This window comes from Haemaphysalis longicornis, unplaced genomic scaffold (assembly GCF_048455015.1).
Source record: "Haemaphysalis longicornis isolate Haplotype H1 unplaced genomic scaffold, Haemaphysalis longicornis Haplotype H1 scaffold_1, whole genome shotgun sequence".
Lineage (NCBI taxonomy): Eukaryota > Metazoa > Arthropoda > Arachnida > Ixodida > Ixodidae > Haemaphysalis > Haemaphysalis longicornis.
The window spans coordinates 56,481,989-56,508,096 of NW_027526203.1; the positions used below are offsets into that span (position 1 = coordinate 56,481,989).

General features: G+C 48.7%; 1 protein-coding gene across 1 annotated transcript in view; it reads right to left on the minus strand.

Moving 5' to 3' along the window:
• Positions 1–12,683: 12,683 nt before the first annotated feature.
• The window catches only part of LOC144176420 (ras GTPase-activating-like protein IQGAP1), a 35,853-nt gene continuing 22,428 nt past the window's right edge, over positions 12,684–26,108 (minus strand). Inside the window, exons 12-15 of the mRNA XM_077705211.1 lie at positions 24,102–24,326; positions 23,416–23,616; positions 22,141–22,406; positions 12,684–13,517 (exon numbers count right to left, since the gene is read on the minus strand). Coding sequence (XP_077561337.1) covers positions 13,211–13,517; positions 22,141–22,406; positions 23,416–23,616; positions 24,102–24,326 — 999 coding nt within the window. The 3' untranslated portion in view covers positions 12,684–13,210. The remainder of the gene's footprint in view (positions 13,518–22,140; positions 22,407–23,415; positions 23,617–24,101; positions 24,327–26,108) is intronic.

Genomic DNA, 26,108 nt, shown 5'->3' on the forward strand with positions numbered 1-26,108 from the left:
GTATCACAAATAGAACTCTTGGAATGGATGAATATCTTTATTTCTCTGTTTGTATACACAGCATGCAGACTAGTTCGTCCTTTAAGCAATTTTCCACAGGCCATTGTCCATGCCGTGCTCCGCTCGCCGCAGGTTGGCTGGACCTTCACAAAGTGAGTGGCAAAAGCGAACAATGGGTTTAATGCGCGAACCGCAGTTTCGCGCATTAAAACAACAAGGCACTGAAATGTTGAGTGGCGTGAGCTCACCTCTTCAACAACGTCCCATGCATGGCGAACTCCGTTGCGTGGCGATGTCGTGAACCCGTCAATCGTAACATGAACAGCCCTGAAATACATTTAGGCAGACAAATTAATTCTTAATAATACCGCTCACGCTATGAGGAGTGAAAATGGCAAGGAAAACTGAACCAGCTATGTTACTCACATAAACAGAGGCACTCTTCCTTCGGTGCGAGGCTTAGCAGCGTTCAGCGTAAAGATGCATCTTGAAACACACTGCTCTGGGTGTGCGACATCATCGTCGCCACTTCTCACACTCTTCTCACATCGTCGCCACTTCTCACAACCGACCAACACGCCTACACTACGTATACACCGCCAGCACCACGTTGAATACCACTTATCCACACTGTACGTCTATGGATTGGATTCGATTGGATTGGATCGTGGTTTTATTTCAAAACAATTTGGCTACTCGTGTCGGAAAGTTTTCTTTAGTGTTTGCTTGTTGTTTTTTTGAGAACTTTATCTTGAATCGCTGATTGTAATATCAAAATTAATTGCCTCATAAATATACATTTGTAAAGGTTGAAGTTTTGAACATTTCTGAAGGTTTCAAATTAAGGGTGAGAGAGAGAATTAAATTTCAGCAAATACTATCCAAATACTATCCAAAATGGCTACCCAATTGGTACATCATGTTGGAGCAGTCAGTAGTATTAACTTTATGGTTGGAGCCAATGGGTCCAATTGGGCCAACTGGCCATCCTAATCGAGCCAATGGGCCCAATTCGGATCGCTCCAATAGGTCCAATCGGCCCAATTGGGTTTCCATTTGGCCCCATTGGGATTCCATTTGGACCCATTGGGTGGCCAATTGGACCAATTGGTCGGCCAATGGTTTTTTTCGGCTGGGTCCGCCTTCTTCTTGAACGTTCGGGGCCCCCCTAAAAAAGCCACTGCGCGGGCTGCCAGTCGGTGCCCTACAGGCTCAGCTAGACGGCCACTGAAGTGTATGCCGTCGAACACAAACGCCCCGTTGCGGCCTGCACGAACCAGGTCCCGGTTCAGGTTGACCACCTCAAACTTCATCGTTTTACCCAGGGTCCAAAGCTCCCTATTTGCTGCAACCACCGCCCTTTCTACGTGGACCCCTTGTTTCTGCACCTCAGGCACCGTGCAAACCGCAATCTGCACATCCTCCGAGACCGCCCTCAGCTCGATGATCCCCTTCGCAATCTGCTTTGCGAACAATCTCCCGCGTCCCTGCAACACATCGTTCACACCCCCCCCCCTTATCACTACCAAGCTGCGGTCCTCCATTCTATCCCACAGTTGCCCCTTTGCTTGTTGCATTACTTCCCCGACTCTTTTTCCGGGAAGCTTACTAACCTTCACGCGTTCGTCGTCTCCCACCCTCCCCTTAATCACCTCTCCCACTCTGGCCATGTTGGAGTCGCCGACAACGATGACTTGGCGCCTCCTCTCGCCTTTAACCGGCACTTTTGCAGGAGTTCGGGGTCTACTGTGGTTGACCACGGCAGCAAATGACCTGGCTGGCGATCCACCACTTTCCGGCGAAGCCTCGGGGCTTTCTTTGCGACCCGAGTCCGCTCTGCGTTGACGGACACCGCTCTTGCGCGCAGCATCAGTCGCTCCCTGTGGCTCTTCGTTCTTGCCGGCGTACCGCTCATCATGCTGATCCCGCGCACTCACGTCGTCTCCTACCGCCGGAGTCACGAGCTTTTCCACCCGCTTTTCCAACTGGGCCTGTCTTTCTCGCGCTTCGCCCATCTCGGCCATCGTGCGCGCCAACTGGGCGGTCTTCGCTTGCCCCGCCTTGTCAAGCTCGGCAACCCGCGCCTCGAGAGCCATCCGCGCTTCTCTCTCCTCCCTCAGGTACCCCTCCAGCTCCTTCACCCTAGCATTACACTGCTTCTCGAGGCGCTCGAAGCCTTGTCTTGTTCGTTCGCAAGGCCTACATTCGAAGGGCGCCTTCTTAGCGTCGGCCACACTCTCAAACTCGGTCTCTCCCAAGTAGCACCAGCGCAGGCACTCTTGGCACTGCACTTGGTCGTCCCTAGTCCTCGGAGCCATCGTTCGGCCAACGCCTAGGCCTAAGTCGCCCCGTCACACAAACAAAGCCCGCTTAGAATTGTTTTTTTTTCTCCGCTCGAACACCAAAAAGCCTGTCGCGTCGCCCCCGTGCTGTCACCCACGTTGCTCCTAATCCTCAAAACATCCCTATCGCTGCGCCAAAACAAAACAAGAAAAAAAAAGAACAAGAAAAAAAAGCAATAACTGCTACCACGTGGCTTTACTACTTGTTACATATATATTCATGTTAACTCACGCTAACTGCTCTTTTACCTGCTAACCTCTAATAATTAAGTCGAGTCCTACTTTTGCAACATTATCACAAACAAAAAAAGGAACGAAAAAAATAAAAAAACTTATCGTTTTCGTCTTCCGCGCCGTCACCTCCGCTGCCGATGCTGCCAATCGCCGTCGCCGGAAGCCGCTTGCGCAGCGCCCTCTGGGCAGCGGAGGAGGCCTATTAAGTTAGTGTCAAGCAAAGTCGAGTTTTCGTCCCTAGGTTCCCCGCCAGTACTCTTGCCCGCCAGTTTCCACGAAGCAGGGGAGCTCACGCCACCGGATTCTGAAACGGAGTTTCGAAACTGGTGTTCAGTGAAGCACTCTGTTTGAACCGGCGTTTCTAGAATGTCCTACAGGTGGCGCCACTTAAAGTAAGGGGCACCACGGTCAAATGGGGCGTTTTTTTCGAAATGAGCCAAATCCAGAAACCGAAACTGAGTCGGATAGAACTTCAGGGGCAAGAAAAACTCGTTATTTTTCCCCTGAAAAAGGAGTGGCCAGAAAATTGTTGAGATAACGCCCTGAAAACGTGTACGCAGATCATAGTTCGAATCGAATATGGGCCAGATCCTGCTGTTTCGCGGATGAAAAAGAGCCAAATCTATTTGGCCAATCGGAGTTTGCTTTTGGCTTGAGTGTTCAGACTGTTTCGTGAGTGTTTCCGGAATTTCTTTTTTTGGACCTTTGGAGCTGACTTCTTGTTAATTCAGACGGCAATTAGGAGATAGGCGATAGATCTGTCACCAGATGTCAACGACGAATTGAACAGATTTATGCTAAAAGATGGGAAACAATGATTTTCATTTCATCTAACCTGTCCTTACGAAATATCCCTGGTTATATTTATTTTTCTACTCCCATATTTACCACTGTAGTACATAACTAAATAGCCGCTGCTTACAAGCCCCCCCCCTCCCCCCCCCCCCCTTTCTGAGAGTACGAACCACTTCATTAAAGGGACACTGAAGTGAATTTGTCAAGCTCCCGTTTTTGTTTGCACTGCGTAGACTGGCTCAAATTAGCACACTTTTCATCGTTTATCCGGTTGACAAATCGGTAATTATTTTACAAAGCGCGAAAGAAGAAAAACTACCATGCGCGGTTTGCGGCGGCCGCACCAACTAAGCTGTGACGTTGGGAGGAGGCGGCACCGTGATTGGACGATGCCCAAGATTAGCAATCAAACAAGTTTCGGTTTCGGTTTCGGTTCTGTAAAACACAACTGGTGGCGTTGTTGCATGGGCATTCTCAATAACTCAGTAATCATCGTACCGCGCTTGTGCCATGTTGTCGGCTGTAAAATGCATAATATAGGCCTCCCAGGACGGCTTGGAATCGTAGCATTCACTAGCCGAGGCCTACGCAGGGCATGAACGCCCTCCGCCCCCCGCAGACGCTCAAGTGCATGCGCTTTCCCCCCATATTTGGAGCTTGCCTCACTCATGCCCGTATCGTAAAGAGCGTGTTCGCACCATGCCAAGGGTCTGTTGATTCTGGCCTGTGCCTTCAAGCAGTCGGTGCTTATGGCAACAGCACGCCAACGAGACGCGCCACTGCCAGCCTGCGCGAGTTCTGTGGACTAGTTCGTGGAGCAGTGAACGTTGCGGAATAAAAAAAGGTGAACTCAGTATAGAAAACATCGGCGAAAAGCGAAATAGTTGACTTATAAAAAGTTACAGCCGTTCCACTCTACGTGAAAACTGTTGGAAATGCAGAGCACTGATTCGCCATAATGGGCTGTAGCGCCGTTATCCGCTCACTGCTACCACCCGACGTATTTCAAATTTCCCGCCTTCGCAGTGCTCGCGCGCCCCCTGCCTGAAACTGCGCCAGCAGGAGTTCTGTTCTTTTTGTGCTTGTTTTCCCTCCCGCATCGCCGCCCGACGTTCACGAATGGCTGCGGCTTCTCGCTGGCGAAGTTCGGCGTCGGCGGCTCGCTTGCGGCGCTTGCGCTCAGCATCCGCAGCACGCCGCCGCGCCGCCTTCTCTTCCCGCGTAGACATTGTCGATGAAGTCGATGGTGAAACGTGCCGTGAAGCCCCTGCCGCGGCTATGACGCAACGTGGAGCGGCTATGACGCAACGTGGCGCGGCTATGACGCAACATAATCCAACACAATCCACTTTAATCCAATCCAATCCAAATCCAAACCAATCCAATCCAATCCAAGCCAAGCCAAGCCAAGCCAATCCAATCCAATCGAATCCAATCGAATGCCAGACCGACGGGGAGCGATGCGGACTACGGACGCCAACGCGGGTGACATCGTGAGTTACTGAAATGCTCTGCATTTAAAAAAAACCATGTACCCGCGGGGATTCTAACTCGCGACTTGCAAAACACTTGCGATGGCACACCTAGCGCTCCAGACAACTGGGCCACGGGGCGGGCTCTGCTGACCTTGGTAATATAAGGTATATATTGTATAACCAGTTTACACTTTTATTTATTTTTGGTATTTCAAGCAGCTTAGGAGACTATTTGTTGTATTGCGCTCGTGCAGTAAGCGTCCCCCGAGTTTCCACAATAGCTCACGTCTAGCAATTGCATTTCTTAGACGGAAAAGCGTTCGCAGATGCGTAGTCGTGCTGCTGACCGCTGTGCTTGTTCGCCCAGCGCAAAAAAGTGCTTCCCGCACCCTAGTTTTACGCTGTACGGTAAAAATATCAGTTGGTTTTATTTCCTTAGTAACTATATTGACTTGGCTGACTCTTCTCCCCCTTCAAGAGGCCTTATATTTTCCTTCTGGCGTACCACTCAGCGAAGCGTCGTATGTGCGCTTGCGGAGCGCTTGTGTGAAGCGACCTTGACTTGGAGCTAGATACAGTGTACAAACTAACGAAGTAAAGACAGGCACATTCTTCCATTCACAAACGTTGTGGCTTAGTTTCAACTGATCGAGCGAATTGCCATGACTGCCGTCGGCGGCCGGCGGACTGACTCGGTCGCGGAAGGTCGGTGAGCCGTGCAGTAGCGCAGCCAATTGCCAGCTCCTCTCCTGCTGACGTCACACGAAAACGCCACAGAAAATGGGCGAGAGTGCAGATAGGAGGACAGCATTTTCGAATTGATTTTTCTACTAAATAAATTCGCGTAAACGCGCTCAGAGTGGTCGAAACAGGGCCTAGGGACTCCGGTCTACAATTTGCGCTCGTAATCCCGCATTGTTTACAAATCACTTCAGTGTCCCTTTAAGGTGAAGAATAGGATATGAGCAACCTTCTTGTGAAGCATTTTGGAAATTCCTTGCAAAGCAATGAAGAGCTTGCTTGCTTCGTCAGTGCCGTCAGGCGTGCCTAAGAAAGTTATCCTAAGGAGGAATTTGAAAAGAGCTGCTAATGGGGCCAAAAGAACTCAATCGTTCAACATGTGTACAGTTCTTGAAGCCCTCTTGCATATTTTAAGGGCGAAGTCCTTAGGACCTCGCAATGTCCCTGCCAATGTCTGGCGATGTCCGTGCGCTAGGGGCTTTACGTGCGCACAGCATAGGTGACCGGAAAAAAGCGCAAAGGTACATGGGTGCATTGTCTGCTCCCGCGGAGTCCCGCCACTTCCGGTTCGAAAGCTCTCCTGGCCACCCGTAGGCCGACGGCTTTCACGTGAGCATGTGCTGGTTGGTTATCTTTTTCCATCGAAAACAAAAATGCTCATGCATCGCGCATTCAATGAATAACAACGATGAATTCTACTAGGGGCTGCTCTGAAAGGTAAGCACTCTGTGACGAATAAACAACACGCACACGCGCGCGTAGCCATCGGCGTACGGGAGGCCAGGCGAGATCTCGAACCGGAAGTTGCAAGAGCAGACGACGCACCCAAGAGCCTTTGCGCTTTTTACCGGTCACCTATTGTACGCCATCTATCGAGAGCGGCGCCCACTGATGATGATGATGATGATGATGCTTAGTGGCTTCCCCTTTGTAACGGGGTGGCGTTGCACAGCGGCCTTATTCGCAACGCCACTGTACAATCACCTCGCCAAAAAATACAAACAAAATAAATAAAAAATAATGTCAAAATAAAAAGAAAATACTTTTACGAAATTTTTGTGCTAGTCTGACTTCTTTGTTCGCATGTCTTCCCAGATTGTTCTCTGCTCTTTTCCCACCAACATTCTAACCTTCTTTTACTAACCTCTACTGCTGTCCAGTTCACTTTTCCGCTAACCTTAAAGCCAAGGGCTTCCGGAAGCTGGATGGCTCCATCACTGAGGACTGGACGGATACTCTTGCACTCCGTTACAATATGTCGCATGGTGTCTGGCTCATTTCCGCAGCCTGCGCATAGTTCTTCCTGTACCGGCTCGCGGATAAGCGTTTTTGTCCGCAAGCAACCCGCTCGGGCTTCAAAAAGCAATGCACTCTTTTTGGTATTATCGAATAATTTTTCCCTGGTGATCTCCTGCTTCCCGATTCTGTAGATATCTAAGGACTTCTTCACATCCATCCTCTTTTTCCAGGTCGTTGTTTCTGTTTCTTTCACTTCATTTTTTATTGCCTTGGTCGTTTCCCCTGCACTTCCAGGTTTCATATACTTTGTCCTGAGCCTTCTCGTTTTTTTCCTCCATTGTGTGTCCACGCTTTTCATGTAAAGATACCGTAACACTTTGGCCGCCCATCTCTGATCATCCAGATTTCTAAGTCGTTCTTCAAAACATATTTTGCTCTGTGCTTCTCTCACTTCGAAGTATGCCCATCCCATATCTCCCTGCACTGCCTCATTTGTTGTTTCGCTGTGTGCTCCTAATGCCAATCGACCCACGGCCCTCTTCTGATTTACTTCTAGCCCTGATTGAATCTCTGATTTGACACACACTACTGCGTTTGAAAAGGTGGGTGCTGGTACCATTACTCCCTTCCAGATTACTCTCACTACGACATGGTAAAAAGCGCACTAAAACGAGGACACAAGAAAAAGGCGGTGACACGGGACGAGTGCTAGTCACCGCCTTTTTCTTGTGTCCTCGTTTTAGTGCGCTTTTTACCATGTCGAAGTCCCATCACCAACTAGCCCAAATTTCTGCCCTCAATACTCTCACTACTTCATATCTGTTATATCCCCACAGTGCTCTGTGCTTCATGATGGAGGCGTTTCTTCTGCCTTTCATTCTTAAATGCTCCTCATTCTTAAATGCTCCTCACTGTAGTACCATCCGCGCGCCATCTGGGGAGAACGCCGGTAACTGCAGTAGCAAAGAGCACGAATTTCAAAGGGTAAAAAACGCAAAAATAAAGCAAAAACCCTAAACTAAACGGCGGAAAAATACGCCGTGAACGATGCTGAGGGTGCGAAGTACTGGGACACGAGTTGTCTTTCGTGTGGCGCTTGTCATTTACAGTGCATTTACTGCACCTCAAAATCATATAAAACTCAGAGTACATCAGCACGCACGGACGATGACGCTCATCACACAAGCAATACACACCTTACGTCCCGTGCTTCGCACCCTCGGCGTCGTTCACGGCGTGGAGATGTGGGATTTTTAATTTCTTTTCAACCAAAACTCAAGCACACCATGCCTGAAAGTCAACTTAAATACTGTTTTCTTAAGAATGCCGCATCAACTGAAGTGTTTAAATTCAATATGAGAAAAATCCAAACTTATCACCCCAAAATTTCTCAAACTCATGGAATAATTTTTAATTACTTCTAGCCATAAACTTTCCTTAGCTGGCGTGTAAAATATATCATATAATAGCTTTCACGGCACTGAATTTAGGTCTAGTAACAATCTTTCGCTTGTTTCTCAAATTCGCGTTAGGTGGATCTGGCTCATCTCGAAAAAGAAAAACGCCTAAATGTCTAAGAGGACAAGCAAATGACAAAAATACATTGGTTTGTATATGGCACTAGTCGGTCAAACACGTTCCATTTACACCAAACCGCCATGTGGTTTTATAAAGAAGTTGTGGATACCTTAAATTTCCTCACTGCGCGTTTTTTTTGGAGTAACTGTTTAGCCTTTCAGGGAAGGCCATGATGACTCTTTTAATTAATAAACTGTTCCCGCGTCTGTTTGTTGCCAGCGCTACTTGCGGCACCATAAAAGCAGTGTTTTAGATCGCGTAAACCGTATGTGTGTTCCGCCAAATGCAAGAAAGTTTTAAAGCGACAGCTTCATTCGTGGGGCCGATGGCGTCTTGTCAATGAAACTAATGCATTTCCCCTCAGAGCAGTTTACAAAAGCTTTGATAAGATCTCTAGACACACGGCGCGGGCGTAAAACCGCGATTCCATTGTGTCAAAACGGTTGCTTAAAAATCGCGAAAAAGGAACTGTTGTAGAAAAGACAATACACGCAGCGATCATAAAGGAGGAGCGCAACAGTATACGCAGTATACCTTTATCTCATTAACTACGTATCGATATACTGTTAGGTAGTCCGTAGATGCGTTTACTTTTTGCACGACACATCGTCGCATTGGTTCATTTTTCGTTTGCGATTTGGGTATTTGAGGGTTTGACGATCAATTGGATGCATTTTCAGCGAAGGTTGTATGCAAGCGTAGCGAAGGTTTTGACGCACTTGTGACGCAGTTTTGGTGCGAGAAAGCTTTCTCGCTTCTCTCCACTTTTTTTAGGAAATGATGGTACCATTTTTTGTTTAAGCTTCATTCACAAACGCTTGCCCTTAAAACATGGCTGCGCGAAAAGGGATGTCGATTCATTCGTCAGACAATTGCCGCTTGTGCAATAAACCAGAGACTGCTTTGTGGTGTGCCGGGACGCGGTGTTTTTCTGGGGCTTTTTGCAACAAACACTTAAAAAGGACATGTTGACATCACTCTGTACACAATTCGCCTCGTGCCTTTTGAAGATGGTAATCGGGTGCCGTATGACGCTTTTGTTCTGCTGGGATTGTTTAGCTTGGGGAAATGCCGCAGGATTGATTGACATGTGGAACCTCCTAAGCCATCCAAGTGCATTTTTCGGGAGCAGGCGCGTTGGTGGGGAGCGTTTATGTGGCGCATAGCGATCCACCGGAGCGGCAGCATCCTTCAGATGCGTGCGTCTGCTTGCTTCAGTTTTGAAATAATTGCGACCTTTGTTAGACTGATGTACTAGCACTTCGCAGGCTGCCAGTTTCTGTGTTGCGTGTTAATTGTCATGTCGAAACATTTTTTATGCATTAGAGGAAAAAAAGTCCTAAGATAGCACAGTTGGCAGAGCACCAGGCTGCTACTGCAGATACCGGGGCGCAAATCCCATTGGATCACCCATGAGTTAGTTTACTCCTTACAGCGGTGGTCATTTTCTTGATCGGACAACAACAAAGGCACTTTTTCTCGGATTGGGGCACTGATGGACGACATGAGAACAATGACTGCCCACTTTTCTGCCTTCCACCCAACCGTTAATTTCATATAGTGTGCATTCCTTCGCCCACTACGCGGCATCTTGGCAGCTCGTTTTATCTGCAGTGGACTGTCAAAGCCGCACGTAGACTTACCTGAAGCAGTGCAAGAGTGCTGCGAAAGGGGATGACCTTCTCAGGCACCAAGCTCGGCACTTTCGGGGCGATGCAGAACGTTGACTAACGCTGCGGTCCGCTCCTAAACCGACCTAAAAGATGACTTGCGAAAATAATGGGTGCAATTAAGGAGTTATTTCGAAATGAGTCAAATCCACGAACCGGAATCGATTGAGGTTAAAACTGTAGTGAGATGAAAAACTTGGTAACTTTCCCGAGAGAAGAGGTTTCAAGGAAATTGGTCAGATAACGCCCGGAAAACGTGTATGCAGATCGCATTTCGTATCGAAAATGAGCCAGATCCTGTGTGCCACGGATCAAAATGAGCCAAATCTATTTGCCCAATGGGAGTTTGCTTTTGGTGTGATTGTTCGGACTGTTTCGTGGGTGTTTTCGTAAGTTTTTGTTTGGCATTCTGGAGCTAACTGATCATAGATTCGGACAGCAAATATGAGATCCGCGAAAGGTATGTCCCCAGACGTCGACGACGAAGTGAACAGGAGGAGGGAAGGAAATGAAACCTATGAAAAACAATTTTATCGCGTCTCACCCACCTATACAAAGTTATTCTGGTATTTTTTTTTTGTTTTACACATTTACCATTTCATCACTAACTATCCGCCGCTTCCAAGCCCTGACCGATTACCCCCCCCCCCCCTCCTTCTGTGGGTAAGAGCCACTTCAACAAAAGAAATGGCAATCCTTCGTGTGAAGCGTTTTATAAATTAATGTCAAGGCAATGAATACAGAGAGAGAGAGAGAGAGAGAGAGAGAGGCAGAGTTTATTGCGAGCATTTTCTCGTAGGAGTGGATCCCTCTTCACAGGAATCCAGGAATCCATGAGCTGCCTGAGCATCGGCTGCTCGGTCGGTCCGAGAGGCAGGAGCTGGTCCGAGAGGCAGGGGCTCGGTTTGGGGTTCGGGGAAGGGGTGGTGGGTGCTTGTTTATCCTACACTCTATGACAATACGCCTGAGTGTACCTGGTTGTTTTTAAATTAGCACGCTTTTCATTAGCAGAACACGAAGCTTGCTAACTTCGTGAGTGTCTTATGGCGTGCCCAGGAAAATGATCATGCGGACGAATCCGGAGAGAGCTGCCTACGCTGCGAAGACTCGCCTGCTCTTCATGCATAGTTCCATTGTTCTTGAAGCCCTGATGCTAATGTTTGAGGCTTTCCCGCAAAACCTATATCGTACAGTTCTTGAAAGTGAATTTTAATGAAGTTTTTATACGAATGACGTCATGTTTATTGTGTTTACTTTAATAAGAGCTAAATAAAGTTATCAACCTAATATTGGTAAAATCCGCCGCGTAAGTTTCGATTACTTGTGAACGTAAATTCCTCCAGCTGACATGCAAAACGTTTCAAATACTTGATTCCATTGAGGTCTTAACGCGCGGACGCTACACAGGTGATGAGGCGCAGCGTAGTGGAGCACTCCGGATTAATTTTGACCACCTAGGGATCTCAACGCGCGCCAAAATCTCGAACACACGGGCGAACATGTCATATAATAGGGTTTACAGCGTTGAATTTCCGTCCTGTAACAAACTTTCGCTTTTTTTCTCAAGCCCTGTTTAGTTGTATTTGAATCGTTTCTAAAAGAAAAAGAAATTCGAATGAGCTAACAGTACACTTCAAAGTAAAAAAAACAAAAAAAATATAACGGGCCTTGAAAATCATTCGCTTCGCTGGGATCCGTGCTTCGCTCCAAAACACGGGATTCCAGCCCTGGGCTATTATTGAGACCGGAGAGTGCAGCTCTTTTAGCAGTTGTGGAAAAGAACAGAAGGAGCCTTCTAAGCGAACCGGTTGATGGCGCTGAGTGCGTACGGGAAGTCCCGGGCTTGCAACTATCTGGGAACGGAATGTCATCAGATGGCGAAAAATAAAACCATTCCTGGTTGGCTTTCTATCTTTCTCCCGCAAATGAAAGCCAATAAAACAGGCTCTCAGAAAGGTTGTGGCGGTCGAACAAAATGGAAGATAGGGGTCCGCCTTGCTTTTACAACTCTGCAACGTGCCATTCAACGTAACAAAAAAAAGTTGGGAGCACGGATTCGAGGAACGTCATTGTCCTTTCTTAGCAAACAAGGCATCACCATTCGACGAACGAAAGCTGAGAGCTAACAAACGCATCTTTCAGTTACATAAAAATTTTTTCAGAGCCTTCAACTTTGGCCCGTACGTATCACATCCAATTTTGTAACCTGAACGTACACACACACCTTAAGTAAGCGTCAACACTCAACGAATCGCTAACGAAGCTAATTCACGGAAAAACAGGTACCACACATATAATTGTCGCGTACACTTAACCAGTAATACGAATAGATCATTGAGCCGAGATTCATGGAGGAATGAAAGCAACTAGTGCAGACAGGCAGCCCTATGTCTCCGTCTGCCGCTACAGATGCGATAGCGCTGGCATCAGTTGAGACTGTACGTGAAATAAGGCATTTCGGCAGAAACCGCCCATACGGCTTCCCGCACAGCATGGAAGAAATGTTGGACCATTTACGGTAGCGAAGTCTGGCGGGCGTCGACGGATAATCAGTCGGGAGGAGGTTTTAATTGTTTATTTTGCGTATTACATAACACACAGTAGCCACCTTGAATACAGTACCGACTATAAAAAAAGAGTAACTCGCGCGGGTGCGGTCGTGAACAATACTAAAAACAAGAAGGTCAAAATAAATAAATGATGATGATAAATTCTTTTTTCAGGAAGGGGAGGGCCGAAGGTCACTGGAGGGGGAAAAGGGGGAATAAAATGCAAAGGCCCGAGATTGGCGGCTGTCAAGAAAATAAAAGGAGCAAAATGCTGCCAAAAGCATTCGAACGGCACACAGGCGCACGACACTATATCCTACGGAAAACGTCCACAGATAGCATGTACCGAGCTCACGAAAGAATTCAGCGCGAAAGCACTGCGGGTTGCGCCCCCGCGCACACAAAATCAGTACCGCCTCGGTGTCAACGGAAAAAAAAATATTCTCAGCGGACTTTTAATACCCACACATGATCCAGAAAAAAAAAAAGGAAGCTCCCGATCACAGGCTGTACCGTGTCCTCTAAAAATGACGCACAACTTGACGTCCAGCCGCCTGGGACACCTCGGGGCGTTGATTCGTCGGCTACTACTTCCCGTAGAACTTCTTGTTTAGGAAAAAAAGCAGCAGGTTGTTGTTGACCCGGGCCCGCCCGGAAAGCTCGGTGACGGCGACGCCTTCATACTGGCGCTGGAGCAGGTCCTGTATGTCGATGGTGACCTCGTCGGCGCTGACACCCAGGAACTTCGCACGCACGCTGAACGCGCCTGCGCGCTCTGCGGGGGCGATCTCGAAGCAGACATTCTTGAGCTGGCGCGTCTCGAGGCCGGAAACCTCGAGCAGGATGCCCTTCTTGCGCAGCCGGGCGCCGGTGTACTTGAGTGCTCTCCTGGACCTGGTCGTGGAGAAGGGCGTGAAAATGTCAGGGAGCTAAAAAAAAAACTAATTCAAACCGAATGCGAGGCGACGCAGGTAGAGCTAGACTATGAGGTGTGGTGTAGTGGAAGGCTACGGATTGATGCATACCACCTGCGCATCTTCAACGTACTATTATGAGCAATATGAAAGGGAACAGAAGAACGCGTGGCAAACAGCCTCGAAACAGACGCGGAGCGATACGCGGATGGCGCTGTGAAAACCAAAGGGGAAAGGAGGGCGCTCTTCCACTAACTGTTGGCACTCCCACCGCGCTGGCATTTCTACAAAGCAGCATCGTATACGTCATTTCGCTGATAACATGGCATCTTCGGACAGCCGATAAGACGCTCGGCGGGAATGGGGACAGTTGTTACAACAGAGGCCCCCTTTCCACTTTGTTTCCGACGGCGGCCGCAGCGTATCACTGATAGCTGTGTCTGAGGGTGTTTTTTACGCGTTCCTGTGTTCCCTTTCATATTGCTCATAATAGTACGTCTCGGACACGTGTTCTCCGTTTCAATAAGAACAGCCACTGAGCAGTAGCGAGCGCATGGGAAGGGGTGCGATTAGTTTATTGTGGGGTTTCAACGCACCAAAGCTACATTTAGGCTATGAAGCACGCGTAGCGGAAGGCTCCGTAATAATTTCTACTATCTGGGAATCTTTAACGTGCGCCGAAACGTCGACACACAAAAATTTTCCCTTTTCGCCTCCATCAGAAAAGCAGTCCCCGCTACTGGGACCGAACCCGCGTACGTGGACTCAGCAGCTCAACGCCTTGGCCTCTGAGCCACCGCAGCGGGTGAGAAGGGGTGGGGGGCCGAACAAACCTCATAGCGCCGAACAAAATACCACTACCGAAATTACAGCTCGCTGCATTCCCTTTTTCGCTTTGTTCCATGGTATATCCTGCGCTACAAGGCTCTGTCACAGCCAAGCCATTACAGCAGGAAGAATTTCCAGTTGCGGATTCAGATTGCAGATAGAGAGAGAGAGAGAGAGAGAGAGAGAGAGAGAGAGAGAGAGAGAGAGAGAGAGAGAGAGAGAGAGAGAGAGAGAGAGAGACATAACGTGCGCAAAAGTGACGAATCAAGATGAGGGAAGCTCCTTGGCGGCCAAGAGTGCTATACCTAGCCTGAGCGGATAAACTACAGGTATCATACAATAAACTTAAATGGCAAACGAACCTATGCTACGTACTGATATGCCAGAAGAAATAAGAAGATCCACTGGTGAAGGCGCGAGCATTGCGCTCTTTCCATTCCGTCACAGTAGAGACGCCTAGAAGAGCCGCTTCTTCACGCTAGGAGCGTGCCAGCGGAAGGCACGCGGGAAGGCTAGCGAGTTGGGAAGGATACGAAAGAGCAACAGGAAGGCCTCCTTGGTGGTGTCGCCTGTCCACTCTCGAATACACTGAACTTTTTTACACTCTATTTCGGCGAAAAGGGTGCAAAATGTCCCATGGCACACACATTGAAATGGTGTTTTGACGAAAAAAAGGTGTGAGGTTGAAGAAAGGGTGTGCTTGTGAACTCCCTGAAATAAAAGAGTAGGGCTGGTTACCACCCCAAAATGAGGGCGTGGGTGGCTTAGCAACGCTGGCAATGTGGACCGGCTGAATGTGCCGCACGACATACACACGTCCAACACGCAAGTCACACTTGCGCCACAAATGTTTTGTGCAAGAAAACCAACGGGATACCCGGGAAGAATGAGTACTGTATAGTTACTTACTTTACTACCCCATTTGCTCTTTTTGATTTTATACCCAGCAGAGGAAAGTCCTCTGGTAGAGTCGATTGAATTGTCACAAAAATGAAATATTCTAGCGCCAATTTAGAAAATTAGCATTTTAATGTCAGCTGATACAAGTAAAAAAACTTTTAAATCCTGAGGTGGACAGAAAAAAGTGCTGCGGTTACATGTTCAATAAGTCATAGAATTTTATTAAGGGGTTCACACTGGTCTTTGAAACTTTTTTTTACTTTCCAACCAATTTTGACAAAGCTTCCTGTGTTCAGTTTTTTTAGCTTATTTCAAATATCTAATTAGTTTTGATGGGAGATAACTAGTTTCCGAGTTCATTTAAATTTTTCATTGATTGTTCTTGAGAACAATAGGAAAAAAACTATTCAACAAAAGATTGCCAGCAAGGCATGAATCAGAAACACGAACCAGAAGTTGATTGATTGATTGATTGATTGATTGACTGATTGTAAGGTTTAACGCGCCGACGCAACGAAGGCGATGAGGCGCGCCGTAGTGGAGGGCTCCGGATGAATTTTGACCAGCTGGGAATCTTTACCGTGCGCCGAAATCTCGTACACACAGGCGTTTTGCTTTTCGCCTCCATCAGAAAAGCGGCCTCCGCGGCCGGGAATCGAACCCGCGACCTCGTGCTCAGCACGAACCAGAAGTTGTGGAGAATGAAATGTTGGAAGCAGTTTTTTTTTTGTTTTGCAATGACATACACGTTTACATGAATTCTTACTTGTAGGTTTGAACTACTCCTGTTAACGAATTAAAAATAACGCTGCTGGAACCCAAAATACAAAATCTGCTTCCCATACCGCATGGTTTAAACATTGATGGATGGATTGTAGGGTTTAACGCGCCGACGCAACGCAGGCGATGAGGCGCGCCGTAGTGGAGGGCTCCGGATTAATTTTGACCACCTGGGGATCTTTAACGTGCGCCGAAATCTCGTACACACTGGTTTAAACATTGAATTTCCCAGCGCAGAAGGAATGATTTACCCAGCTGCACTACATGCTGGGATGTGCCTCTCCAGAATTTTTTATCACAATGATACCACTCGTGGAGAAAAAGTGGGGAATTAAGAGAAAATTGTTATTTCTTTGTTGAAATCGGGCCTCTAAGGCTTTCATAAGTACCTGGTACTGTTTCACATACGAAATTTTCGGAGAAAAAACTGTGCAAATCAAAGGGAAAGTGATACTTAAAAATGCTTTTTTGGGCAATTTTTCAGTCCCAAACACACATGTGCTCCCTTAAATACCAAACACCTATTCCACAGCCCTTAAACACCCTCAAAGAAGGTTGTCCAATATTTCACCACTTTTTGTCACATGGGTGTAAAGCTACAAATTAGAGGGCTGGAACCAAAGAAAAGGGGTGTTAGAGACCTCCAAAGTTGGAGGACTTTTCCACACGGGTGGGCTTGAACACTTTCTACGGGCGATGGGGGGAGGGGGGGGGGGGGGCTTGTACCTCACGGTGTTCAAGAAACATGAATTGGCATAATTTAATAATGGCGAAGCTGCTTATGCTTAAGTTTCGCCCGGTGCCATTAGCAAAAAAATACAACGAAAAAACTGCTCCGCCTGTGGAGGGTGCACCACCGCAGATAGGGTATCATAACAGAGAAGCCTGATTTCGCGCCTGCTTGGGTGTGAGCAGAAGGGGCATATGCACATGCGCACCTTGTACTACACCATTTTAAATGTGATAGTCTTTTGGGGGCTACTAAGTCGCAAAAAAGGAAAATTGGCACAGCTTGCACTATTGGTGCAAGGCTGGAGAACCAGCACAGTGGAAATCGGCCTGGCTCGTTTTTGCCCTGGCATCCGACCACAACGGCTTTGTAAAATCCGGCTAAACTTGGTCGCACCCCTCAGCACTTAGCCTCGCCTAGCGAGAACATTGCAAAACCTAACAAAACATAGTCAAGGCCAGCAAAACCTGAGGAAGCTAGGTTGGCCGTCAGCTCCGATGTTGCATTTGCAACTAAACACCCATTTGACACCCTTTGAACACCCTACAGAAAACCAAGGTTGTTGTATTCGGCCAATACACTTTTTGCCACACGAAAAGGGTGTAAAGCTACAAATTAGGCTGTTGCAAGGTAAGGAAAAGGGGCGTAATGATTTCCCAACACCCTTATTTCACTTATACTACACATTTTTAGGCGATAAGGGTGTGAAAAAGTTTAGTGTGAAGGGAGCTATCTGCGCTTGTTGTTCCACTATTTTCGGCCCGTGCTCTTCTACCGCCTGCTGATAGATGACACAGGGATCGATGAGGAAATTTCGCCAACATTAGCTATTCTAAAATAGCCATGAAGACAAAATCCAAGTTGGGTTTATCAGAAAGACTGCTTAGCCCCGATAACAATGATACAATATCATCGCAATCTTCGAACAAATAACGAAGATATTAAAAAAAAAACCTGTGAAGCAGCCGCGACCCCCTAGCCAATTTCCCGCAACTTTTCTATGACGTCACGAAACCTTGTTTGTGCGATTGGCGGCCGCCTAACTAACCTGTCGCGAGGGCACATGACTGGACGTCTGTAATAGGGCCACTAGTTCCATTTGACCGAATCACTTGAATGCTAACGTGCAGTGAACGCACTGAAAATTATGTTTTATTGTTGGCCCGTATGACGTCATTCTTGCTCATACACGTCACTGTGGCACAAAATTTGAAAGTTTTTAAATAGCTCTTGCTTTTTTTTGGTTAAAAAACATCTTTTGTGGCTGCAGAATGGAGCTGAGTGAGATACTGAATCTTAGTTCTTTCAAATTAAACGAAGTTGTATTTTCTCTTCATGGCTCCTTTAATTAAGGGAGTAAAATTTTAGTACAGCGTTTTCTGCCTTTGCGTCCGCTAAACGCTAAATTTTTGCGGCATGCTACGTCGGCATCGCGCGGAGAGTTTTAGTCATGGTTTCAGTAGAGCGCTTTGTCGGTTTTGCATTGCGACACGCTAACGCTTAGTGTGTCATCTGTTGACCCGAAGGCGAAGCGACCCACTCATGTGGGCGAACGAACACTTGCGATTCTTTACAACTATCCACACCCGTAGAACCAAACGCCTTTCCGTTAGTACTGAATGCAAAACGTGCATAACATAATACGAATGCTGGTAATGGAGCATTTGTTTTGGATAGCAAGCACAACGCGCACAACGAAAAGAGCGGCTTTGACGGATGCCATTTTTTCGACTCGAAACAACCCACAAATCGCTTTCGAACAAACGCAATGTCACTGGTTGCCCTACGAGGCCGAAACGCTAAACTATGGAGTTTTAGCATAGCGGCTAGCGTGCGCTATACGATACGTTCGGCGGGTACCGGTCAACGAATGGACATGTCTGCATTAGTTCCGCAGGGACGAGGGGCCCGCCTCGACGAGTGCGCGCATTCTTTCCGATGAGGGATGGCTCTGCTTGCCGTTCCCGCATGCGCAGTAGGGTCCCGCTACCTTCCGACTAATAACCGGCGATATTTTGCTCCTGCCCGCCGTAAAGGTGGCACTCGCTCTTCGTGATTTGTAAGGTCGAAAAGCAAGTCACATCTTGCCGGCGCAAGCCGATAAGGCTTTAGCTGCACAGATTGTACGTACAGGCTCGTCCACTCTTGGTAACCAACACGGCGCAACGTGGCCGCCCTCCGCAGAGTGCCAGCGCACAAGCCGAGGCCGCGCATCGAAGCTAAGCGACGCAGGTGCACGCACCGCAACTTGGGGCGGGGCTTCATTTCGTCTGCTAAACGCGGGAGCACGCCGTGCTTGCTTTGCTGATCAGCACGCCTAATTTGTCGGCATGCTTGTAGCGCTTGTGGCGTCTTTTCGCGCCGCAATCGCGTTGCGGGAAAGGGCACTTCAGTCACTGCGGCGTGTTGTGTAGCTTCTGCGTACGACAACTGAGTGCTTACTCTTTTCAGTGCCAAGATCCCAGTTTAATTCATGTATTGTTGCAGATATTTGAGGATTGGCTTGGTTTGGTTTATAGGTTTTAACGCCGCAAAACGACTCTGGCTATGAAGACGATGTAGAGCAGGGCTCCGGATAGCCACCCGGGCTCTTTACCGTGCACTGATACCGCGCAGCAAACACGCGTTTTTGCATTTCGCTTCTATTGAAACGTGGCACCTGCTACCAGAATCGAACATGGGTCTCCGGGCTCAGTATAGCCAAGCACCCAAACCACCGAGCCACCACGGCGGGGCACTCTCAGGACTTGACTGCACTGTGGAACTAAAGAGGGTCATGAAGCAGAGCTTTATTTTCTTCGTGTGCTCTCTAAAGCAGCTAGCCATATGCCGGGATGGGGCGACTGACTCGCCTGCGCCGCTTAGCTTCGATGCGAGGTCGTGGCTTTTGCGCTGGCGCTCCGCGGAGCAGGGCCCTGAAACCTACACGGTCCCGCTACGCCGTGTTCGCACCAAGAGTGGGAGACCCTGTACAGTGAAATCTTGCTGATACATTTTTCACGTGAACCGGAAAATAAAACGTAGTATGCGAAAATCGTATTACCCAAGGAGGATAACAAAAAGGAGGACAACATGCGTACTCCGTCAGCAACGTACGCACGCTATTTGGCAGAAATTGCGTGTGTTGGTCTTACGTCCGCTAAACGCAAAACAAACTCAGCGCACTGCGCATGCGCAGTGCTAACGACGCACTTTGCGTAGGCCTGCTTAGGCCATTGGCCTCGACGACATACCGTGGCGCCACCTACGAATGATGGCGCCACCTACGAATGACGTCACTTGTTGGACGCTGGGTCGGGTTATCGTCTGCTACACCACATTTCCCGTACGTATGCGACCGCGTGTTTTTTTTTTTTTTTTTTTTGTGGCCACCGACTCCCCTCTCCTTGTGGATTTGATGCAAATTACACAGAAAAGTGGTCTGCAGACAGAATAATCCGGGCAAGCAATCAGCGACTCGCTTGTTCCCGGCGGCACCGCCGCGTTCAGGTAGTATCGCGACTTACAGCTCGTACCAAGCCAGCTAACGCTAAGGACGATGCAACTGATGCCGAGAAAAGTACGCTGTAAATTCATTATGAAATACTTGTGACGTGACATGTACGAGACTGTGTGTGTGCAAGGAAACATCTTGTGACAGTGACGGAAACGCGTTGCTGACTTGTGATCCCACCGCTCGTACTGCTCGCATTGCCTGGTAAATGAATGACTACGTGAACGGTGATCGGATTGCTTCGCCGAACATGCTTAAAAGTGCTGCTATGATGTGCAGTTTGGCTTAAGCAGTGCCTATTTCCCCTACAATGGTTTTCATAGTTATGCCCAGATTTGATTAACGATCACTGCTGCAGCGTGTACTCTGCACGGCTGATATGTTTACTTCTCGTGACAACTTGTCCGCAAAGTATGAATGGTATGAACGCGAGTTTTTAACGCCTTCGAGAGGGTTTGGGCATGGCTATATTTAAATTTCATTAGGACCTTGCCGTGGGAATTTATAAGTGCAACGTGGGCTGTTGTCTTTTTACAGTGAGCCTGTCTTTATCTAGCATCAATTTCGAAACTCACGATTGCTCACAGAAGGCGAGGCTGGGTATGAGGCCAAACACGTCTTTAATCATTTGGGGTAATGGGGAGTTTTAAAATAGGAAAACCGAGTGTTGGGGGCCCCAGAAGTTTCAAGAACCCAAACGCAACACGCGCGCGCGCGACGAGAGGGCCTTCAACAGCTCGCGGACGGCTTCGGGTGCACGTAATCGAATGTAGGGAACTTAAGGCTTAGCGTCGCGGCAGATATTACATCGCCGTGATCGTTACAGTTGCGAATTACAGTCCCTAATTCAACTTTTCATCTCACTGTCACCCCCTTTCCTGTATGTATAACTTTGTATCCGCGGTGATAGCTGTTTAAGCGATCGATGATCGAGATACCTGCCATGGCCTTGGCTGATGCTTCGCGCAGGTATCGCCATTCTTCAGCCACTCGCTACACCGCGCGCGAACGGGCCGGTGGTGCCGGTACCGACATCCGCGGCCGGTCGGCATAGATCGCGGCAGATATTTGAGCATCGCTTTGAAAACCGCAGCTGGTGACACTACCTAGCACAATCTTTCCCCACACTAATATCCGCTTTCACCAATGTGGAATCAATTTTCCACGAGTAGTGCGATTTTAAAAAAGTGGCGACAAGTTGTTGCCGCCGCGATTTGCGTCGGTTCGAGCTGCTCCGTCGGCCATGCGGACAGGCACGGTGGTGTCTTCGCGGAACGTTTCTGCGAGCAGGAAACGCTTCATGATTTCCTGCTTTATACATTCGTTGCAAACAAGGGAAATCTAGAAACTTAGCTCGGAGACCGTTGTAGTCTACAGTGTTGATCGGGGAAACGAGCAGCCGCTTACGCTTCGGTCGCATACGTCACACACCACCATGCTCAAGTTGTTTGCGGAGAATGTACCACAGTTGATACGGTTATAAAGTCCCCATGAGGTCAAACTGCGCTCGACGCACTGAGAATTAACTTCAAACCATGAAAATTAACACGATAATACTTTTAGAATGCGCTTCCTAGGCGAAGTGCTGGGGCTGCAAGATAGGAACGGTGACCCTACAGTGACGTCAAAACGATCGTAGCGCCGGCCTCGCCAGTGGTGGGTCTCGCGGTCAATACGAAAATCTTAATTCACGTCTTGCTCGCTATTATTCTTAATATGGGACCGCTGAACTACCTGTTTCAGGGCCCTGTTACGTGTTTTCTTTCTCGTAAATTCGCACTCGCCCCACTCGCCGCATGCCCTCGTGACCATAAACGGTTGGGCACTGGCACAGACAGGCGAGAACGGCAAAGCTGTCCAATGGCGACTCACTTGAGCGGCCTAGGGTGGGTGAGATCTCCGCTGCCGGATTGGGGTTGTCCCGGTGGAAACGACTGCCCGCGAGACTTGCCCGAGGACGCCAGGCTGGCCAAGCAGGCGTGCAAGTAGCGCTCGTAATAATCCAGCGTCTCCTCGTAGTATCGAGTCTTGACGTCGAGCTTGCGCTGTGTCGCCACGAGCTGTGCCAGCTCGTTCTTGCGGTTCACGCGGTGGTTGCACTGCTGCACGATGTCACCCGCGATGCCGTTGATGACGTCCTGCGAGTGAAAGCCGTTGCACGATGGAAGGAATACTGTAAGGGGATTGAGGGAAGGATCTCCGGTGTGGCAATCTGGAGGAACTGCTCGGCATTCTACAGGCGGTTAGCACACTGAATGTTCAGGCGGGATACTTCAACCTTCAAGACAGTCAGCGAAAGCAGCCCTCGTAGAAGTGTTATTTGAATAGTGGAAGGAACATTGTTCAAACAGGGGTTAACTCGCCAAAGATACACGTGGGCTATAAGGCGCGCCGTAGTGCTGCGCACTGGATTAAATTTGACCACCAGAGGATCGTTAACGTCCGCCGAAACCTCCACAGACCACCCACTGTTTTCATTTTTTGCCTCCACTTGTACAGTCATCAAAAGTATTAACAACAACAAAAAGCGAGGTGTCAGCGTATGCCTAGAGTGGCAGCTTGCTACAGCGCCCAGGATAATCAGCGATGTTGTGCCGCATGCGCAGGAGCTGCCAAGAACAGAAAGCCAGCATCGGAAGCACCCATTATCAGGCGCCGAAAATGCGCCGGTGGCTATCGTAATCTGCCGCTCCGTGCATAGGCTGGCACCCGCTTCTTCGTTATTGTTAACACTTTTGAGGACTGTACATCAGGAAACGGATGCGGAATCATGCACCGGGGAGTCGGCGGGAAGCTCAACGTCCACAGTCTCGGACGTTTACTTCGCGGATAGTACGAACCGTTTTTAGAGCTACAGAAAACGACGCGACGTTTGCAAGGTTGATCTCTTTTTTTGAGCATGCGTAAAAACGCGAGCGCGCTTCATGCTCGTAAATAATCATACACTGGTGTGCTTCAGCAAGGGCTGAGGAATGTTTCTTACAAGTTAGTAGACTATACCTTACAGACATAAAAATAAATTGCACAGAGGTCTTGATAAACTTTTGTAAACGACAGCAACACATGTCTTAAAAAGACGCCAAAAAAGCGAATAATTGGAGGTTCTAAGAGACAGTTGCGCCAGACATTCGATGCGCTCTCGTATACCTGGTAATCGTCCTCGGCAGTGGCAAGGCCGGACTCCTCGAGCATGTTGAGGTTTTCCTGCAGAGCCTTTCGAAAGTCTACCAAGGAGCCATACTTTCGGCGGCTACGGATGCAAGTCTGCAATTTGAGGAAATCCCGTTCTTGGTCCGGGGTGACTTCTTGCCACAAAATCTCTCGGATTGTTGTCACGCGCGGGAATACCTGGGATGAAAAAGGAGGCAACAGATTATAGACCAAGCACACACGCGCACGCTTTATGTGGCAAAACGGAAAAAACGCCACCAGTAACAAATTTCAATCCCTTCTAAGGTTATGCACGAGCAGCCTGGGACACTAGAAAAACCAGAAACTCGTTCTCCAATGCGACGCCGATTTTGTAGAGAGTATTAGCTGCGTTATAACATTACTTCATCGTACACTGTTGTGCAAGAGAAGCCCCCAGCCGTAAAGGCCCGACGTGCGAAGACGTGCACGGTTTTGGAGGATACTACCCCATATGACTTTTGGCCTGCATTCCTTGAAGGCTATTTTATGAACGAGCTGCGTAGAACTATAGCGCTGTATATTGGTGCATGCAACCTGCTGAGATAAGTGTGCATAAAGACTGCACAGACTCGGTAATGTTATATTGTAACAAGCCACAGGTGCGCGGCACGAATCAACAGCGTACAACTGTCCTCCCTCACCCTGAGCAACTCCACGAGCATGTGCTTGGTGTCCCTGAGCACCTGGTCGGTCTCGGGGGCGTCTTCTTCCTGCTCGGAGAACTTGCCGTACAGGGACAGCGATATCTTCGCCGAGGACAGGACGGCCGCGTCCGTGGAGCCGTCCGCGGAGGCCCCGCTGTTTCCCACCAGCTCTTCCACTGTTGGCTCGGGTCCAAGATCCGCTAAAAGACCCCGCAGGGGGTCCTACGAAGAGCGCGACATCCGAGGTTTAAAAAATAGAGCGTCGCTCCACAATACGGAGCTGTATTTCACGCGAGCGTACTTTTTGTAATTTCTGCCTATGTCAATTACAGTTTTAAGGTTTTGCTCAGGCGTCCACGTATAAATGCGTGAATGGAATGCTTTAAAGTAAGACGGTAATAAAGGATGACAGCTAATTTCTTGAAGCCGGACAATGCGATGCAAGATCCACAACAGCCTTTCAAGCCAAGACAGCAATTTCTTGGAGCCTGAAAAGAGAACATTACTGGCGTGCACCATCGCAAGGGATGACGAAGTGCCCCCCAAAATGCATCCATGCTCTCCGGATAGATGGCAAATCGGCGAAGCTGTACCGCGCGGCCGGTGTTTACGAGTGTGCTACTGCTTATGGTTCATTAAAGTGTTGTTCGCTATACGTTGCGGGTTTGTAGTATTTTCTTTCGTTCCCGTTCCTGCTGTCGGGGCGGCTCATTGTAAGCTGCCTGGTCCTCGCAAGTACGTAGGACGTGTGGCCGACCAATTTCCAAGTAACCTGCGGCCATTGTTTGCCGTGGCCACGCTGACGCTGCTCCGCCCAAACAACCGGTCGTCCCTCTCGCTGCTGTCACTTGTGGTGTACACAGTTCCGTGCTGGGCGCGCGCTCTGCTGCGACAGAGGTAAACCCAGCCACACTATATCCCCTCAGTTCCCTCTCTAATCTTGTTCACGCACGCGTATCGCGTTGCGGCGGAAGAGTTTTCTACGTGCAGAGGACCGCGGAATTTTTCTTGCGCCTACCCATACCAAGCCTCGCTTTAAACAAAGTCCTATGATCGGTAGTTCTACATGTGTCATGGGTGGCAGTGTGTCCCATAGACGCCGGTATATGAACTTCAGTGACATAAAAAGCATTAAAGAAACCCGTAGCTGCTTTGCGAAGCGATCAGCTACACCTTCGCAAAGTGAGAGCGAAACCTGGTTTTGAGCATAGGTCGGTGTACTGACTCGCGAGTACACTCATTTGCATTTATTTTTACACAAACTAACGAGTGAGTACGATGATGAGTGAGTGCAGACGTGAGTATATGTGCTCGTGAGTACTGTACTCGGTACTCGCGAGTACAAACTTTCGAAGTTGATCACGCACTCGAAGTTGAGCACGCACGAGTCTCACGCCTTTCTCGGGGCCGCAGCGCCCCTATAAAGAAGAGTAAAATGAGAGAGAATAAACTTCTTTATTAGCGAAAAAATGTGGAGTGGTGTCCTCATTTCAGGACCCCATTCATGGTGCCAGCTGCGACAGCCCTTTCAACCAACCGAAGCTGGTCTTCCGGACTGGAACTGGACAACACGCTCTCCCACTGCTCATAAGACGGGCGAAGAATTCTGTCTAACTTGGCGTTTTTCTGTCAACCCCACACCATATGGTAGGGCCTGCCAGGTTCGCTACAAAACTGACACAGAGCGGAGTACTGGGTCGGATACATTAGGCACAATTTCGTCAAGTGAGGTAACGTATTTGTTTGAAGGAGCCTAAGTATTCTCTCCTGGGCTTTCGTTAAGGATTCGTGGGCTGCGCTCGAGCCTGTAAAGCTGACTGATGTCGTGGTTGGTGAGCAATGGGCTCGCAGCCTCTATCCCTGGTGGTGCCCGGTGGGATGGCTCTGTGATGAGGAGGAAAACTGCCGTTATTGCCATTCCCTCTTCCGCAGCTCTCGGCATTCGTTCGCCACGAGGTTGCCATAGTGAAAGCAAGGGAAGGCATGCAGGCATGCTCGCTGCAC